At 43.8% G+C, this 20,477-nt stretch overlaps 1 protein-coding gene across 6 annotated transcripts in view; it reads left to right on the top strand.

Annotated features, from left to right (window-relative positions):
- PTPRF (protein tyrosine phosphatase receptor type F) overlaps window positions 1-20,477 on the top strand; it is a 630,248-nt gene that overhangs the window by 554,226 nt on the left and 55,545 nt on the right. For all 6 annotated transcript variants that reach the window (XM_070745049.1, XM_070745054.1, XM_070745053.1 and 3 more), the window contains 3 exons: window positions 4,767-5,020; window positions 5,857-5,947; window positions 10,297-10,509. In XM_070745049.1, coding sequence (XP_070601150.1) covers window positions 4,767-5,020; window positions 5,857-5,947; window positions 10,297-10,509 — 558 coding nt within the window. The remainder of the gene's footprint in view (window positions 1-4,766; window positions 5,021-5,856; window positions 5,948-10,296; window positions 10,510-20,477) is intronic.

Below are 20,477 nucleotides of genomic sequence, written 5' to 3'. Positions count from 1 at the left end.
TCACCCTTTCTCATTCCTACCTCTTTTAAGTTGCAGTCACTCAAGTGTAGCAAAGAGCAGCTAGGCAGACCATCCAATGCCTTGTATATCCTAAATGCTGCTGAATTATTAGGCTGTATTAGTAAAGGGCATAGAAATATAAACTTAGTACTATGAGAGTTTATTCAGAGTAATTCATTTAGCTAAAGTAATGTTTAAACATAATATGCCTATTAAAATACTTTTTTAAAAAGGAAGATAGCAACCCTATAAAATTATTTGTATTTGTATTTATTAGATTTGTACGCCGCCCCTCTCCAAAGACTCGGGGTGGCTAACAACAATATAAAAAGACAATGTAAACAAATCTAATCTTAAAAACCCCAATTTAAATAACCACTCATACATACAAGCATACCATGTATAAATTCTATAAGCCTAGGGGGAAGGGAAATTTCAATTCCCCCATGCCTGACGACAGAGGTGGGTTTTATAGGCAAAAGAAAGAACGTGATTACAGAACAAAGTGTACCTCCACCTATAAAAAATGCAACCGAGAGAAATATTAGATGAGTACTTACTAGGCTGATACAGGTAGCCCTACTCCACATGCACATGTGTATTTCTCTGCTTTCTGTCTCTACTGATACACACAAGGAGACCTGGGATGGGAGTTACCTTTATAACTAGCAGACCCTAGCAGCATGAGTTGCCCATAGTAAACCATTTAATTTTGTATTGGAAGCCACCAGAGTCAGAACGTTTCATCAGATGTTGCATTTATGCCTATCACTTCCTTTCCACCAGATCATTCTGCCATCATCATGCAGACTCCTTGGAAGACAGCCAAGCCAGTCTCATGTCTGTTTGTACTTTTACTGCCTCCAAATTTCCTGCAAGAAATCAGAGCAGAACTATCATATCTGACCTACAAAAGTCTGGACTTTCATTGGATGGCAGCAAAGAGATGGCATCTTTATGGATGCCTGGAGTTTTATGCTAAACTTAACAGGAAGGCAGATATGAGCCAATGAAAATGGCAAACAGGAGCTACCAGAGCCAAGACAGGGGAAATACAGTGATCCCTCGTTTTTCGTGGGGGATGCGTTCCGAGACCGCCCGCGAAAGTCGAATTTCCGCGAAGTAGAGATGCGGAAGTAAATACACTAATTTTGGTTATGAACAGTATCACAAGCCTTCCCGTAACACTTTAAACCCCAAATTGCAATTTTCCATTCCCGTAGCAACCATTTAGATTATTACTCACCATGTTTATTTATTAAAGTTTATTTTTAAAAATATTTATTAAAGGCAGATTAAAGTTTGGCGATGACATATGATGTCATCGGGTGGGAAAAACCGTGGTATAGGGAAAAAACCCACGAAGTATTTTTTAATTAATATTTTTGAAAAACCGTGGTATAGACATTTCGCGAAGTTTGAACCCGCAAAAATCGAGGGAAAACTGTATTCACAAAATCCAGACTGTCTGGCATAATTCTGGACACCTGACTACTCTAAACAATGCCTTAGAACAGTGTTTCCCAACCTTGGCAACTTGAAGATATTTGGACTTCAACTCCCAGAATTCCCCAGCCAGCATTCGCTGGCTGGGGAATTCTGGGAGTTGAAGTCCAAATATCTTCAAGTTGCCAAGGTTGGGAAACACTGCCTTAGAGCAACCTAAAGGCATCTTGGTACGAGGTTATGCCTGCTGACCTTGCTAGCAGCGGGTGGACATCCTGTGAGTGTTAAGCCAAAAGGTTCTCAGAACAGAGGTGCAAATTATGTCAACAGTCAGCAATATTCATGTTCAGGGCCATGCAGTACAGAGCAAAGAATCCATGGAAGCATGGAAACGGAACAAAGAAGCATCAACGGAGTGTAAAAAGTCCCAGGAGTATAAGAAAGGAACTGTATCTTCACCGTGACAGATGAGAATCAACTGTTTAATAGGCCTTCTAGGTTGCAATAAAGATTTGTATTTAGTCACACTATGTTGAATGTACAGAGAACCGCTGCTGTAGATTAAGCTTCCTGGAGGGAATAAGGAAGATGACCTTGACAGAGATATGTAACTTCTGTTGCCTAGCCAAGCCTGTTAAAATCAGGATTTAAAGATTTACAGCTGAGTCCTAGACAGGGAAACCTGACGCGTTTATTAATAGTGGGTTCTGTGCTGGGATTTCCTCATTTCCAGTTCAGCAAATCCAATGTGTTCTTAATAGAATTAATGAATTATCAAGATACTACAGTATGTAAAGTTCAGAAGGGCTGGCTAGGTTAATATAGCTTAGGCTGCTGATGAGGGTTAAGTTAGAGTTGACAGCAATTTTTTCCCCGCAAGCTGGCCACATGGCGATTTGGGAGGAGGTGATGCTATTGGGTTGCTAAATGTGGAACAGCCATGCAATTATAAGGAGTGTAAATGACCTATTGCTGATTCTGGATGTGCATGTTATGTGCAGGGTTAGGTACCAAAGGAATAACTGACCTGGATATGATCTGTGAAGCAGAAATATTCCAAACAAGGCTCCCCAGTGGTTGAATTCATCCATGTAGAATGCCATGCCAACAGCTAATAACCTAATAAGTTTTACTGATAAATCTGCATGGGGATAATTAGCATTATCTCCACTTGATAAACAGTTGCATGCTAAAATCTACAGCCCAAAGACTGTCCTCTTTCTTTTTAACAGTTAAAGCATATGTTGCCTAGATTATAACATGGAGGTGTACGATAAATGTCATGATTTTTTTTCCCTTTCTTTTAATGGGGAAGAACTGGGACCTCTGGAAATTCTTTACTGAAAATCAATAGTGAGGTTTTCAGTTTCTTCCAGCAACAATCATTATTTCATCTGGACCAGGAGATAAATTCCCTGCAATAAAAAATAAAAAAAATGACTGGTCTGGTGGAGTGAGTGAGTAATAGGCATTATGATGCCTGTTGCAGTCAGAACCTGCAATAGGTTATATATGTCCATAATATAAGAGTGTTTATTCCCTGTTTCTTAAAGGAGTGTTAGATGTATGTTTTCTTGTGAACTGTGACTGATTTTACACATTTTCACACGATTGTAAGTAGAATATTCCTGGATTTATAGAGCAGCAGACCCAAATCTTTGGAACGCCAGGCACAGATTTTCCCGCAGACTGAAGAGGGCGCAGTTTTGCATACTGCCTGCATCCCGCGGATGGGGCTTTGCTTGCTTGCATGGCCCAGTTGCCGTAATCCACAGATCAAGGGATTGGGGACCCCTCATATAGAGTATTGGCTTACCATCTGCAATCTTAGTTTTTAGCAAGTATTACTGGTAGATGTTTATTTAAGAAACAAAGGAGGGGGTTTTGATTGCTTTTGTTGTTTTGCCACAGCTAGACAATAGTTAAAGATGGAATCAAAGTTTGGCTGTTAAAACAGAAACGGTTCATTATAGATTAGATTAGATTAGATTAGATTAGATTAGATTAGATTAGATTTATTGGATTTATATGCCGCCCCTCTCCGCAGACTCAGGGCAGCTCACAACAATGGCAAAAACAGTATATAGTAACAAATCTAATATTTAGCAATCTAAATTGCAGTTTTAAGTTAAAAAGTCCATAAAAGCAACCCCAATATATATACATAAAAACAAGCACACAATCAATCATAGACCAAAACTACATGGGCAAGGGGGAGATGTTTCAATTCCCCCATGCCTGATGGCAGAGGTGGGTTTTAAGGAGTTTACGAAAGGCAAGGAGGGTGAGGGCAATCCTAATCTCTGGGGGGAGCTGGTTCCAGAGGGTCGGGACCACCACAAAGAAGGCTCTTCCCCTGGGTCCCGCCAGACGACATTGTTTAGTCGACGGGACCCGGAGAAGGCCAACTCTGTGGGACCTAACCGGTCGCTGGGATTCATGTGGCAGAAGGCGATTCCAGATGTATATTCCAGATGTCTGAAATTATCTGGGCAACTCTGCATCAGCCATGAGAGAAAAGGAATTTTTATTGTCTCCATATATCTGTCTTTCACTGTCTTTCTCTTAACAACATAAAAAAATCAGTAGCAAAACCTTTATATTTAATTTTCTTCTTTTCTTTTTCTATTTTCTTTATTATTTAGTCTTTATTTTTAGTTTCTTTTTTAATATTTCTATTGTTTTTAATCTTAATATTTTCTGCAGTAAAAATTATATTTAAAAATCAGTAGCAAAACCTTTATATTTAATTTTCTTCTTTTCTTTTTCTATTTTCTTTCTTATTTAGTCTTTATTTTTTGCTTCTTGTCTAATATTTCTCTTGTTTTTAATCTTAATATTTTCTGCAATAAAAATATATATTTAAAAATCAGTAACAAAACCAGTGAGGTACCATGAATTGCTATTTCTTCCAAAGACTAGCACAATGAAGATTCTGAGTGCCACCTTCTCATCCATTCAAATAGGAACCATCAGAGTATACTGCAGTCTATGGAAACAAAATGTACTTTAAGTTCCAAAGTAATCCACAAGGAACATTCTGGACAACAACGTTCCCACAGAATCAAGATAATTTCAATTTAAGAATTAGATCTAGAGCCCAGTTGACATGGAATTAGAAAACGAGTGCTACCTGAATATTGAGAAACTCCCAAGATATTTTAGTAGTGATTACAGTTAAAATCAGTTTTCACATATTATCAGAAGATCATAATAAAGACCCAACCTTGGGATAGAAATATGGTGACAAAATTCATTTCTTTCCTAGGAAAAAAAATGTCTAAGTATGAGATCCAATGCTTTATTTATTTTGCTTTCAGATTTTATACAATGGGCAGACTGTGGAGGTAGATGGCCATTCTATGAAGAAGCTGATTAATGACTTGCAGCCAGACACAAATTATTCCTTTGCACTTACAAACCGGGGAAGTAGTGCAGGCGCTTTGCAACATCGGGTTTTCATCCGGACCTCCCCTGATGTTTTCCACACAAAGCCTGTTTCCACATACAAATATATCCATAATGGACAGTTCACCCTCACCCTCCCCAAACTGAAGACTTCTGTGCCAGTCAGGTATAATTATTATTTATTATTGTTATTATTTATTAGATTTGTATGCCACCCCTCTCCGTAGACTCGGGGCGGGTCACAACAATAACAAAGACAATATAAGAACAAATCTAATAATTTAAAAAACACTAAAAAACCCATTATTAAAAGCAAACAGTCAGGTGTGTCCAATAATCTCTCCGCATCTCTGATTCCATTCTGATACTGATCTGCTACCCTGTTCCCCCAAAACACAATACAGTAGAATTAGTCCTGTCTTTTCCTACTCGGATTAGGAAATCCCTGCAAAGTGAATAGATTTTTGTACGGGCAGTAAGATGGTATCATTGGGAATCATGTCAGATTTTCTGATTGATTGTTCACACAAAATGCTTTAAAATATATCACAGTAGCGAGGACAAAATACAAGAGATTAATATATAGGATTTGAAGTAGCAACCTGTTAGGATTCTGATTTTGGACAATTATTTTTCTTTATTGCATGTTGCTTTTTTGAGTTATATATCCTTTATGATAATTAAGGCCATAAAGCCATAATCTCCCTTTCTTTCCTCTTAAAGGACCCAAGATGACCTTATCTGCCCAGTTACTTGAGTAATGAATGTAAATCCCTTGCAAAGCTTGTTAAAGTCTCATTCGTGTTTATGGTTCCATAACATACCACTGAAATAGATACTCAGCTATTTTTTTAAAAAGTGGGCATTACAACGTTATTTCTCTAATTCATGAAAGTCTGACAAATGCAAAGAAAGTGAATCAGTGAGGGACCGTTACAGGGATTTTATGGAGGGCATTCAATTATATCTAGAATTCATTTTGTCTCTCTTCTTCCTCCACAGGTCGTACTACATTGTGGTAGTACCAACAGAGCACACAACCAGTATGCTTTCCTCCAAAGTGAAGAGTCCAGATGAGATGGAACTGGACCAGGTATGAGAAGAAAGAAATAGTACAGGGTTTCTCATGCTTCTTAGTTGAGAGGTGAATCTATGATGCCCTAAGTCAGGTGTGTCCAATCAATGGCCCACTGACCACATATAGCAACCTTGTTTCCCCGAAAATAAGACGTACCCCGAAAGTAAGGCATGTCAGAGGTTTTGCAGAATTTGCTAATATAAGGCACCCTCCGAAAATAAGGCGTAGTCAAGTTTACATACGGTACGGTGGAAAAACATATGGTACCATTCAAAGCTGTTCATAGCGGTACCGTAATAATGTGGCGTCCCCTGCTGGCCCTTTCCATCGCTTTGTACCATCCAGTACAGCTGTCTCACCACCATTACAGTCTCCACTACAGTGCGTAGACTGCAGTTCCTCTGGTGGCCGGAAGTTGCAATAGCGGGAGTATACTGTTGCACCATATAAGTGCCGTTGTTTGTGTGTGTGTGTGTGTGTGTGTGTGTGGCATACTGACAGGTACTGTACCATAATCAGTGTACCGTATGGTACACTTTCTTTGGGGGTGTCAGCATTTCTGCCTGTGAAGTTGTCTTATTTGAGAAATATAAGGCACCCCCCGAAAATAAGATGTAGCACAACTTTTGGAGCAAAAATTAATATAAGACAGTGTCTTATTTTCGGGGAAACACAGTACTAATGCAGTCACACAAGATAATAAAAATATTTTTAAATGAAATTTGTTATTTAGCTACATTAACTACAGTATATTATATATTTTATATGTGACCGAAGACTATTCCTTTTTATTCAGTATGGCTTAGGCAAGCCAAAGGATTGGATAACTATGCACCTAAATCAGGGCTGTTAAACTCGGATTCATCATGCACTGGCCACGCCCATGCGCAGTTTAGTGAAGGGGGGGAAATCATGATACGTCATGTGATGCCGTCATGCTGATGCAAGTTCACCCCTGACCTAAATGATAAATATATATGATTCCCCTCACGAATAAAATAACACAATGATTGAATAACTGCATTAATTAGGAGTAAGTTTCCGAGTGCAATTCCAAATGCTGTTAATACCTTTAAAACCTTAATGGCATGAAGGTTTCTGAAAAGACCATTTCTGCCTGGTAAAAACTATACATATCTGATGGACGGGTAGCCGACAATATCTGCTCAGGACATCAAGGGTTGGAGGTCTACCCTCCAAAGTAAGAGTACTTCTTATTCCAGTGGTCTTCTACAAAATGTTAAAGACCCATCTTTTCCAAAAAGATGGAAAAAATATGGTCTTTGAGCCTTATCCACAGCCTATATACTAAAATGAGAAGATTACATTATAATCACCAGCAGTCATATTCACTCTGCATGCTGGGGATAGTAGTATTGATAGAGAATTTGGCATTTTCTGAAGCTGGCTATCTTTGTTTTTGCATGTGTGAGATTATTCCCCTAGGACAACAGGGTTTATCACCATCTCTTAATGTTCTTAGAAGCACTAACTTCCTCAAATGCCCATTAACTCCAACTAAATCTAAAAATTGCCTGCAATTTTAACTTGAAAGAAGTCATTATGCTAGAATTCCCAGAGGTGTTACTGCATTTATGGATCACACTTCATTTCCTTCTGCATTCTATTTCACAATCTCTCTTCCAAGCAAAACAATTATACTCTGGATGTATATTTGACCTCAACAGATAGGATTTGAAGACCCAGAGTATGGATGTCTTTCTAGAGACCAAAAACCAACGGCCTCTGTCTCTAATACTGTATAGTAGCATGATTTTATATAACATCTGTCTTTTGGGCATCCTATTTACTCTGTTGTTGTATATTTGTTTTTTACCATTTTGTGTAAAATATATGTTATGCCTTCGTTCACTTTAAATTAGAATTTTCATTTCATACCCTGGCAATCATTTGTATTCATTAGAAAAGCATGTTTAAATATCCGAGAGCTTCTCCAAGCAATGTAATTAAATTCTTGATATGTTTATATCATTCTTACGAATTTATGGGTGACTATGATCTTCCTTTTTTTTAAATCTGGATCCCCTGTGAAATCTGTTAGTACCATATGGGGTTTTATAATAAATTTTAAAAAGCCCTTTGCTATAATGCAGACATACAACATGGAAAAATATAATATGTCTGACAGTACTCCAGACTGCAAAGTATGCTTGTTGGGTATGGATAAATCCATCTCAAAGCCTGCCAGATTATTATTTTTCTCTGAAAGTTCAAATTCATCAGCTTCCACAATAAATGCTTTGGAAGCTATCATCTAGTTTCCAACCTCCCCTATGTGGTTAGGGTGGTTGAGTAGAAGTTATAAAGGGTTTTGGACCAATTTCAGTAGTGTTTCAGGCCAAGGACATAGTATTCTGGTAGCACTGGTTGTGATTGCCATTGGCCTTTGGCAGATGTGAGATGGAGGTCCTCATGTGCCTTGATTTCTTGGCAACTTTCAATACTGTTTTTACCAGTATCTTTGTGTAGTGGTTAGGCAGATTAGCAGTGGGGGTTCAGTGCTACAGTAGTTCACCTACCTCCTTCTTCAGTGGTCAGTACAGTGTTCCCTCGATTTTCGCGGGTTCGAACTTCGCGGAAAGTCTATACCACGGTTTTTCAAAAATATTAATTAAAAAATACTTTGCGGGTTTTTTCCCTATACCATGGTTTTTCCCACCTGATGACATCATATGTCATTGCCAAACTTTCATCTGCCTTTAATAATTTTTTTTAAAATAAACTTTAATAAATAAACATGGTGAGTAATAATCTGAATGGTTGCTAAGGGAATGGAAAATTGCAATTTAGGGGTTTAAAGTGTTAAGGGAAAGCTTGTGATACTGTTTATAGCCAAAAATAGTGTATTTACTTCCGCATCTCTACTTCGCGGAAATTCAACTTTCGTGGGCAGTCTCGGAACGCATCCCCCGCAAAAAGCGAGGGAACACTGTACCATTTGGTGTTGAAAGGAGGGTCCTTCAAAGCTCAATGCTCTCATCCCTCCTGTTTAATATTTTCGTCAAATTGCTGGGTGAAGGCACTCTATCAAGACTGAAAGAAACAAAATAGATGTGCCTCTTTAGCACCCCGACACTTCCCCATGTCAGGTATTTTCATATTTGGTCTTGTGTAGGGTTGTACTTCCCCACTTGAGACTAGCATGCAGTCTGGAAATGCTCTAGGAATCACAAGTATTGCTCAAACAGTAAATGGTAGTTGTGTCCATCCGGGCCTTTATACACCTTGTATTCCACTTGCACCTTTTCCTCAGTAAGGAAGAAATTCAGATGGTCACTCACATCCTACTCGCCTCGCATTTGGACGACTACAACCTGTTCTATGTGAAGCTGTCCTTGACATACATAGCTGCTTCCATTCTTCAAGTCTTAAGTCTTCCACAAATCTGTTTAAAATCTGTTTCTCTTTCCAGGCCTTTTTTCCTGAAAAATATTTATGTAGTTATGTAGTGTGGTACCGTGTTTCCCTGAAAATAAGACACTGTCTTATATTAATTTTTGCTCCAAAAGTTGTGCTACGTCTTATTTTCGGGGGGTGCCTTATATTTCTCAAATAAGACAAATTCACAGGCAGAAAAGCTGACACCCCCAAAGAAAGTATACCATACGGTACACTGATTACGGTACGGTACCTGTCAGTATGGCACCCACACACACAAACGAAGGCACTTATATGGTACAAAAGTATACTCCCGCTATTGCAGCTTCCGGCCACCAGAGGAACTACAGTATACACACTGTAGTGGAGAATGTAATGGCGGTGAGACAGCAGCAGACTGTGTCTGCTGTACTGGACGGTACAAAGCGATGGAAGGGGCCAGCAGGGGACGCCACATTATTACGGTACCACTATGAACAGCTTTGAATGGTACCGTATGTTTTTCCACCGTACCGTATGTAAACTTGACTACGCCTTATTTTCGGGGGGTGCCTTATATTAGCAAATTCTGCAAAACCTCTGACATGCCTTACTTTCGGGGTACGTGTTATTTTTGGGGAAACAGGGTATGTTTCTCTAAATAATTCTTTTAAATGTTGTAAGCTCTCTAGAATCCTTTTTGGAGTTGAATGCTCTTGAAATCCAATAAATAAATATTTGCATTGGGTATTGTCAATTACTTACTGTCCTTGGTTCTTTTCACCTATTTTTCCCCCCGTTTTTCTTCATACAATAAACGGTTACTTGTCTTCTGTAAGAGGGGAGCAGTGTTGGTCTACGGCACCAAGTCAGCAGCCCCTTTTTCGATTAACAAATGTGATGAAAAGCATAGGTTTTTGTGAAGTGCAGTTCACAAAGGTATCTGGCAAAACCTTTTCTTACATAAGCATTCTTTCACTCTCCAGTTACTCGAGGCCATTAACCAAGAGGCCACAGAAAGGCGCCAGCGTCGACAAGCAGAACGCCTCAAGCCTTATATCGCAGCCCAAGTGGAAGAACTGCCAGAAACATTTGTTTTGGGAGATGAAAAGAATTATAAAGGCTTCTTTAACAAGCCACTTTCGGAAGATTTGAGCTACCGTTGTTTTGTGTTGGCTTCACTGGAGGATGGTGATACGGTAAGAACACTTGAAAGGAAAAAGGACAGTTACAGAGTTAGCCTTGTTGGATTATTGGCATAGTGGCAGTGGTGGACATTTTCTTGTCTGTCCACATAAGCATTTGCATTATCTTTCATTGCGCACCGGTGTGGATGAGCGAGAGGAAAGGAAGAGTAATAGAGTGCTGCTACTGCGTGATATGTGTAAGTAATGTCCAGCATAATGAAGTTATTTGGGGCTTTCTGTTCTGTCCCATGCTGTGGCTCTTACTTTCAGCCTCATTTACTTGTAATGGCTCGTTAGAGCTGGTCAAATGCTCCATTAATCGCCCAGTCTGAACACTACAGTGACGGATATAGAAAATGTGCAACCAAGTTGGGGGGATGACGACTCTGAACAACTAGATGAGGCCGAGTTGTGCATTACAGTATACAAGAGTGAATGCACTAAGATCCTCATGGCTAACCGAGCACACTTTCTAGGTATTTGGTATGTTTTGAGATAGAGCTACACCTATTTTTTGTTAATAATCTTATTTTGGTCATGCTGGTAATGACCTATAAAGCCCTACATGGCATCAGACCAGAATACCTCCGGGACGGCCTTCTGCCGCGCGAATCCCAGCGGCCAATCAGGTCCCACAGAGTTGGCCTTCTCCAGGTTGACTAAACATTGACTAAACATTGCCATTTGTTGGGACCCAGGAGAAGAGCCTTCTCTGTGGTGGCCCCGGCCCTCTGGAATCAACTCCCCCCAAGATTTGAATTGCCCCTACTCTTCCTGCCTTCCGCAAGATGTTGAAGACCTATCTATGTCACCAGGCATGGGGAGAATAACTATCTTGTCCCCCCAGCACCATCTTTTTTGACTGTAATATATGAGAATGGTGTGATTGTGTAGTAATGATCATATTTTAATATCTATGGATTTTAAATTGCTTTTAACTTATATTGGATTTGTACTTTGTATATTGTATTGCTGTTGTTGTGAGCCACCCCGAGTCTTCGGAGAGGGGCGGCATACAAATCTAATAAAACATAAAACAAACATTTTAAAATTTAATTAAATAGTAAAATGCAATGCATACTAAAAAAAGAAAGGAAAAAAATAAGAGACTAAAAGGTGCAAGGAAACAGAAAAGAATTTTTTAAAAGCAACCTAAGATTGCGTTTTCTCACCTCATCATAATAAGTATAAACAATTTCACTATTTTTATTCCCTTAAATAATAGACTCTTAAACCCATTACTCAACTCTTAAACCGTAGGCAAATCTAATAAGTGATGTCTTCGCCAATCCAGGTATCACCAAAAAGGTGAAACAGATCCCTAAATAAATATATTGATTATCAAATATAAAACTCATTATTTCATATCTCAATTGCAAACAAGTCTGCATTGAGAAGGCATAAAGTGTTCCCCGTATCCTGATATAAACAAAAGGCTGAAATTTAACATGACAAAAAGGACATGGCCTTCAAAGAAAGGAAGCTCACAAAGATACTGTATTTATAATAAGCCAATTAGACACAAAACCAATTAAGTGCTATCCAATTAGGATGCAATGTACATGTACAGAGGTAAAAAGACTTAGACATTATGTTAACTGCAAACAAATCCAATATACAACATTTTTCCAGTCTGGGTATCAGCAAGTCCAAAAGCAACCACTCAAAGTAACAACATGTCCCCATTCTCCCCTGCACTGCTCGGAGAGTCCAATGTGGGTTGTTCTTCAGCCTCATTGGCAGGGACTGAGTTAAAAATTAACATAATTATTATGTCCCGCCCACCTCTACCTCCCTAGGTTCAGTCTAAAAAACTCAGTCATAGTGTAGGGACTATGAGTTTCTTCTCCTCTCGTAAGAGGGGATTTTTTCTTTATTGTTTACTAATGCCTTTTTCCTTTCTCTATAGGGGGAAGACTTCACAAGAGACCCACTGCCCTCCGGGGTATGGCTCTCCAACTCTTCAATCCCTGAGAGGCCACTGCTCTCCGGAGCATTGCCTTGAGAACAGGGATCGCTGGATTGGGGTCCCTGACGTCCGCGATCAGACACCCCCCCCCCCGCCGCTCTCAAAGCATTATCCAGCGCAACGATACCCCCCCAGTATCGGCACTTACCGACCAGAGGGGATGACAGCTGCAGGCATTTTTCCCAAACGGAGGGAAATCAGCTGTTTGGCGGTCTTGTTGCCTCGGCGGAAGAAGCGGCCGCTCGGATCGGCAGTTCCATACCGAGGGCATCAGCTGTTCGGCGGCCTCGTTAAAAGCGGCCAGCAACTTGCTGGGGAGACCGAAAAGGAGAGGAACAGCACCCTAAGGGGGGGGTGACAAAAAGGGAGATCGCCGCCCGCCCGATGTTGCGCCCGCCATTTTGGGGGCCAGGGCCATGGCATCCAGGCTTCTCCGGGCCGTCTGCAAACGGGGGAAATTTCCCGCCTGACGTCACGGCCGCCATGTTGGGGGATAGGGGGGCAGAGTGAGTAAGCTAAAACTCACCTCTCCCCACAGCCGCCATTTTGAAAGGGGCGTCACCATGGCAACCAAGGCCTGATTGGCTCTCTGCCTAACACTCGGCCATTCACAGACCAGGAGGTTGAGGACGTCATATTATGGGGACCTGAGATCCCCATTCCTCCATTTTGCATTGCATTGAGCAACAACCTTTTTCTCCTGCGTTTATACTGTGAGTGTGATCTGCAATTATGTCTCAACCACCTCAGATCAGCCCCAGCACCCCTGCGGTTTCTTCAAAAAATAAAAGTAAGGACAAGGGGCCCAGCACAAAATCTAAGGGGAAGAGTTCTCAGTCCTCCAATGCCCTAAAGGAGGCTGAGAAGAAAATAAAGGCCCTCGAGGCCCAGCTGGAAAGCACTAAGCCAAGACAGGGGCCTAGCCCCTCAGCCATGGTTATGCCACCCACTCATCAAAGCCCACTGGGTCCTCCTCCCTTTACAACAGCCACCTTTGAGGGGCCTACCTTCCAGGGAGTTGGGGGTCTATCACCAGATCGCCCATTAAGTGCCCCCCCTCCATCCGAGGGTTTCCAGAGGCCAGACTGGGGCAGGCCTGCTTCACAGCCTCCAGCAGCTGCAGCTACCTTCACGCCCACAGCAGCAGGACTCCGGGGGCCCACAGATAACTGGCAAGCCATGTCTCCCTCAGTACAAGACATGATAGCTTCAGCTTATGCACAGGGCATAGCAATCGGTGCCCAGCAACACCAATCCCCACTACCACCTCGCCCCAGCAGGCAGGACATTTGGTCAGCCCCTGCACCTGCCCCCTCCTTGTATGACTCCCTTCAGGATGAGCAGGAGTTCAGAGAGGCCTTTTCAGATCCAGAGAATGAGCTGTCAGAGGATGAAGCCACATTACCAGAACAGCCCGTACTAACAGGCTTATTCAAGGCATCCCTTTACAGGATTCTCCTGAACAAGGCCAGGACCACACTGACTTTGACCAGTGCTCAAAAGACAGCGGGCCAGGATGTGGGTATGTTACCCGCTGCTAGACTCATTAATGAGCCTCAAAGGGACTCAGAAAATATCCCTGCAGTGCCCATATTTGCAGAAAACATAAAGAGGCCCTGGCAGCAACCAGCAGCAGCTCTGGGTCCATCTGCCTTGGATAAGAAGTTTTATTCCTTCGAACCAGAGATAGAGGACCTTCTCCAATATCCGGCGGTAGATACCCCGGTTACCTCACTCATTTCCAATGCCCTGATTCCATCGGAAATGGCGGATGGCTTGCGGCCCGACGATAGGAAGGCCGAAAACCTGATACGGAAAATGCACCAGCTCTGCGCCTGGTCCTTGAGAGCAGCGATGGCAGCATCCTTCTTCAACCGGGCCTCAATCCTTTGGCTTCGGGACATCCTCCCCAGGCTTGGCCCACAGGACGCTCGCCTTCGCCAAGACATTAATAAGTTGATCGCCTCCACAGAGTTCTCCGCCGACGCCACCTTGGCTGCTTCAAGGTTTTCATCCCGAGCGATGGCTACCAACCTTTCCACGCGACGCCTAATATGGCTCCGCTCCTGGCAAGCGGACACCAAATCGAAATGGCGCCTAGCCACCGCCCCCTACCAGGGGTCCAAGCTCTTTGGAGACTCATTGGACCCAGTCCTAGTAGAGGACAAGGATAAGAAAAAGGTACTTCCAAGGTCGGCAAGGAGGCAAGACAGGCGGGCAGCCCCATATTACAGAAGGCAGCCCTTTCGGTCGGACACAGCCACGCCCGCGGCCTCAAACACCAGGACCTATGGACAGAGCTCCTGCACGCAGCCATCCTTCAGGTCAGACAGAACAGGTTACGGAGACAGAAACCGTCAGTTCCAGCAGGAACAGAAGAGGGTACCGAAAGCAGAAATGACTCACCTGTCGAGGTACCCATAGGTGGACGCCTGCAGTCGTTCTCAGGCTCCTGGACGGCTATTTCCACCGACACTTGGGCACTCGATACCGTGACAAACGGCCTGCGCATCAATTTCCTACAGACCCCTCCAGACAGATTTCTGCAATGCCCAACGCTATCCCAACCAAAAAGACGTTCCCTGATTGCCAGGGAGGTACAGCACCTGTTGGACATTGGGGCGATAGAACCGGTGCCAGTACATCAAAGGGGTCACGGGTTCTATTCTATCGTGTTCGTGGTCCCCAAGGCGTCCGGCGTCTGCCGCTTGATTCTAAATCTCAAGCAGCTGAACATCTACGTTCGCTACCAACGTTTCAAGATGCACTCCTTGTAGTCAATCCTGGCATCCATCTGGCCCCACGACTGGATGACTTCCATCGACCTCAAAGAGGCGTACCTGCACGTACCAGTCCATCCGCATCATCGACGTTTTCTCCGCTTTTGTATACAGGACCAGCATTTCCAGTACAGGGCAATGCCCTTTGGACTTTCATCGGCCCCCAGAGCTTTCACCAAGCTCCTGGATGTGTTGACAGCCGACCTGAGAACCAAGTCCATTCGTCTCATGGCCTACTTGGACGACGTAATCATCTTGTCCAGCAGTCCTCAACAGGCCAGGCTAGATCTACAACGGACAATACAATCTCTAGAGACCTGTGGCTTCACGATCAACTATGTGAAAAGCCACCTGGATCCAACCAGACAGCTTTTACATCTGGGAACCCTGATAGACTCTGCAGCCGGAATCGTTTACCTGTCATCAGAGAGACAGCAGAGGGTGAGGACACTGATAGCTTCCATTCAGCACCGTACCAGAGTCCCCTTGGCCCTTCTATCCCAGCTGCTGGGAATTTTCATTTCCTGCATCAGCATCGTTCCATGGGCGCGGCTGCCCGCCCGCCCACTTCAATGGCTCCTCCTCCCCTTCCAAAGAGCACGCATGAGCCACTCCAAGCACCTGGTACGTCTCACGTTACCGGTCCGTCACTCTCTGCCCTGGTGGACATCTCCAGCGCTGACCAGAGGCTCTCCCTTCCTACACCATCGGGAGGTGACGATTACTACAGATGCGAGCCTCTCCGGCTGGGGAGCACATTGCGGTTCCAGAGTGGCCCAGGGTCTCTGGACAGCAGACGACCTGAGGGACCCCAATATCAACCTGCTGGAACTAAGAGCAGTCTTCAAGGCACTCCACTCCTTTGCAGACTGGATAGAGGGACAGCACGTCCTCGTTATGACGGACAATGTAGCAACAAGGGCCCATATAAATCATCAGGGAGGTACGAGGTCGGGCCGGTTGATGGAGGAAGCTCATTCCCTGATGTCTTGGGCAGAAACACACCTAGTCTCGATCCAAGCGGAACACATCTCAGGATCAGACAACACCCAGGCGGATTGGTTGAGCCGCACAACAATCGACCCGGGGGAATGGTCATTGAACCCGGAGGTTTTTCAGGACATTATACACCGTTAGGCCTTTTCAGGACATTATACACCTCAACAACCAAGTGGCCTGATTCTATTCCCGGTTCCCGTGCCCGGGAGCCGACCAAATCAATGCGCTCCTCTCCCCATGGCCAAGGAGTCTACTCTACGCCTTCCCTCCGACTTGCCTTCTACCCAGGGTAGTCTCCAAGATACTCTCCGAACGGGCGGAGGTAATCCTGGTCGCTCCATTTTGGCCCAGGCGACCATGGTTCGTGGACTTGATGGACCTCTCAACCTCCCCGCCATGGAGGATCCCATATCACAGACTCTCCCTCACCCAGGGGTCGTTAGTGCACCCAGATCCTCAGTGGTGGAGGCTTGCCATGTGGAAATTGAGGGGGAACGCTTGAGGGCGGAATCTCTGTCGGAAAAGGTCATTCATACCATCCAATCGGCTCGACGCCCATCAACAACTCACATTTATCAAGCGACATGGGCAGCGTTTTGTAGATTCTGCAGAGCTCGAGAGATCCCCCCTCGCTCGTCCTCCGTCTTACATCTATTGGACTTCCTACAGAAGGGGCTAGACGAAGGGCTGACCCCAAACACCCTTCGCAGGCAAGTGGCAGCTATCGCCACGGTCTTAAGACCAGACCCCCTTCGCCCAATCTCCCATCATCCATGGGTTAAAGACTTTCTCCGGGGGGCCTCGAACCTCTCTCCTCCGGTCATCCATCATTTCCCATCCTGGGACTTGACTTTGGTCTTACAGGCCCTTACGGGGCCACCTTTTGAATCACTGAGAGAAATCACGCTTCGCCTTCTATCAATCAAAGTGGCGTTCTTAGTCGCCATCACATCTGCTCGTAGGGTGTCTGAGCTTGCAGCATTGTCAGTCCAGCCGGACCTTTGCGTGTTCCACCCAGATCGGGTTACTCTTCGGTTGGATCCCAGTTTTCTGCTGAAGGTCAACACAAGATTTCATAGGTCCCAGGACATAATATTGCCGGACTTTTGTACCCACGGCTCACACCCGTCAGTTTTACGCTGGCACAAAGTGGACGTCCGTAGAGCGCTAAAAATTTACATTCAACGGACCAGCTCTTTCAGGAAATCAGAAGCATTATTCATTTCCTTCCTCCCAGGATCCATGGGCAGCAAGGTGTCTTCTAAAACTATCAGCCGATGGATCCGGTCCTGCATCATGGAAGCATACAGGACACGAGGTACTCCTTTACCAAGAACAATCACGGCTCACTCCACCAGAAGTGCAGCCGCCACAGCCGCCTGGAACACACAGGCGTCCATCGACGACATCTGTCGGGCCGCAACCTGGGCGGCCCCCACGACTTTCATCAGGCATTACCGTATAGACACGTTCGCTTCATCGGAAGCGGCATTCGGTCGCAGAGTGCTGCAACGGGTTTGTGTCCAGACACCCCTGGTCCAGCCTATCCCGCCCTAGTTTGTTTGCTTGGGTATATCCCACATTGGACTCTCCGAGCAGTGCAGGGGAGAAGGACCGTTGAACTTACCTGAACGGTCTTCTCGCTGCACTGTGAGGAGAGTCCAAACCCTCCCGGCTTATTGGCCCAGGGGTTCAGTTCGTTGACAGTTTAACTTCTTCGTTAATAAAGTTGGTTGGTTTACACTATTCCTTCGTTTTTTTCTTGACTGAACCTAGGGAGGTAGAGGTGGGCGGGACATAATAATTATGTTAATTTTTAACTCAGTCCCTGCCAATGAGGCTGAAGAACAACCCACATTGGACTCTCCTCATAGTGCAGCGAGAAGACCGTTCAGGTAAGTTCAACGGTCCTTTTAACCCTGATTGAATAAAGCCACTTTGTGCTCCTTTCTTTGAGGTAAAACAATCTTGCTCTTTAATCCATTTATATTACTGCTGATCCTCGTCTCTAATTTTTTAAAAAAAGGATAAAAAGCCTCTTTTGAAAGTCGAGCAAGACAAAATTATAGAAATTGGCATTCTTATTTTCTCCTTAATTTCTAAAACTTTAGGTTAAGGGTAGGCAAAGTTGGCTCTTCTATGACATGTGGACCTCAACTCCCAGAATTCCTGAGCTAGCATGATTTGTCTCAGGAATTCTGGGAGTTGAAGGCCACAACTCATAGAGGAGCCAACTTTGACTACCCTCGGTTTAGGTGGTTTTATTTTTTGCATGTCTAATGACAAATTCTTGATCATATTCTCAGATTTTGTTGCAGGTTTTTTTCTTATAATAGTTTCATCTGGAAACAGACTGCTCCTAAAAATAAACAACACTGCTGATAACAGTGAATCAGTATCCCAGTGCAATTCTTTAAAATGTCTTGAAAGCCTTTAGAAGTTGTTTAGCTTGTTATATCTCATTATGTCTCCAATATCTGAAATATTTTTCCACAAAAATAGAATTAATTTCAAAATCTTAATATTCGAGATCAAATGTTCTATGTTTTCAGACCCTTTAATCTATTTAAAACTTTCTATGCTCAAAAACCCCGTGTTCCTTTTTGCTGTTTCTTTTGAATTTCTAAAGCTTTTTAAATAAAGTTTCAATTTCTTAAATTAAGGATTGAAGGCTCTGCCTTGTCATTTTGAAAGTGTCTAATCTCTTTAAAGTAGTTAATAGGCAATTTCTAAAATAGCGATTAGCCCCAAAAATGTGTAAAATTAGTGTCTTTTTCAAGACTGACTGTGGCTGGACAAATATGACAGGTTTTCTTGGCTCCCAGTTTCCCCCCTCCTTTTGAGGCACAACCATATGGAATGAAATGTAGGCAATCTTGCATCCTCTCCTTAACCAGAGAGGATCAAAGCGATGGTGGGATTCAAATTTTTTTACTACTGCTTCTGTGGGTGTGGCTTGGTGGGTGTGGTAGTGGAAGGATGCTCTGTAACGCTCCCTACATGGGGCTACCTTTGAAAAGCATTCGGAAACTTCAGATCATGCAGAATGCAGCTGCGAGAGCAATCATGGGCTTCCCCAAATATGCCCATATTACACCAACACTCCGCAGTCTGCATTGGTTGCCGATATGTTTCCGGTCACAATTCAAAGTGTTGGTTATGACCTATAAAGCCCTTCATGGCACCGGACCAGATTATCTCCCGGACCGCCTTCTTTTGCACGAATCCCAGCGACCAGTTAGGTCCCACAGAGTGGGTCTTCTCCGGGTCCCGTCAACTAAACAATGTCGTTTGGCGGGACCAGCCAAAGCACCCGTATTTGTGCTGCTGGGATTCCCCTGAGGCTCCTCTCCATGGGAAACCCCACTTCCGGACTTCTGTGTTTTTGCGATGCTGCAGGGGAATCCCAGCATCGCAAAAACGAGCGCTTCACTGGCAACGGAAATCTGGTGGTGGGGTTTCCCAGTGAAGGGAGCATCAGTTAAATCACAGCATTGTAAAAACACCGAAGTCCTCGAAACCCCACCTCTGGACCTCTGTGTTTTTGCGATGCTGCGATTTCACTGAGGTTCCCTTCGCTGGGAAACATACAAACTGAATGTTTGTAATCGAGGTATCACTGTACTTGGTTTGGGACCCTTTTGCAGCAATTACTGCCTCGATGCGGCATGGCATGGAAGCTATCAGCCTGTGGCACTGCTCAGATGTTATGGAAGGCCGGGGTCCTTCAATAGCAGCCTTCATCTCTTCTGCATTGTTCAGTCTCATGTCTCTCATCTTTCTCCTGGCAATGCCCCATAGATTCTCTATGGCATTGGATTCTCTATTCTCAGGTCAGGTGACTTTGCTGGCCAATCAAGCACAGTAATCCCACGGTCATTGAATCAGGTTTTAGTGCTTTTGGCAGTGTGGTCAGGTGCCAAGTCTTCTGGAAAATTGAAGCCAGCATCCCCATAAGCATGAAGAGCTCCAAAATCTCATGGTAGATGGCTGCGTTGACCCTGGACTTAATGAAGCACAGTGGACCAATACCAGCAGATGATATGGCTTCCCAAATGACACTTGACACTAAACTTCAAGCATCTTGCAGTGTGTACCTCTCCATTCTTCCTCCGTATCCTGGGTCCTTGGTTTCCAAATGAGATGCAAAATTTTCCACAGTCTGTGTAGGAAAGTGGCACTCCATTCTCCATAGGAGCTGGAGTGCCACTTTATGTGCTACTTTATGACAA

Source organism: Erythrolamprus reginae, chromosome 3, assembly GCF_031021105.1.
Source record: "Erythrolamprus reginae isolate rEryReg1 chromosome 3, rEryReg1.hap1, whole genome shotgun sequence".
NCBI classification, from domain to species: domain Eukaryota; kingdom Metazoa; phylum Chordata; class Lepidosauria; order Squamata; family Dipsadidae; genus Erythrolamprus; species Erythrolamprus reginae.
This window is presented reverse-complemented; position numbering and strand designations above follow the sequence as displayed.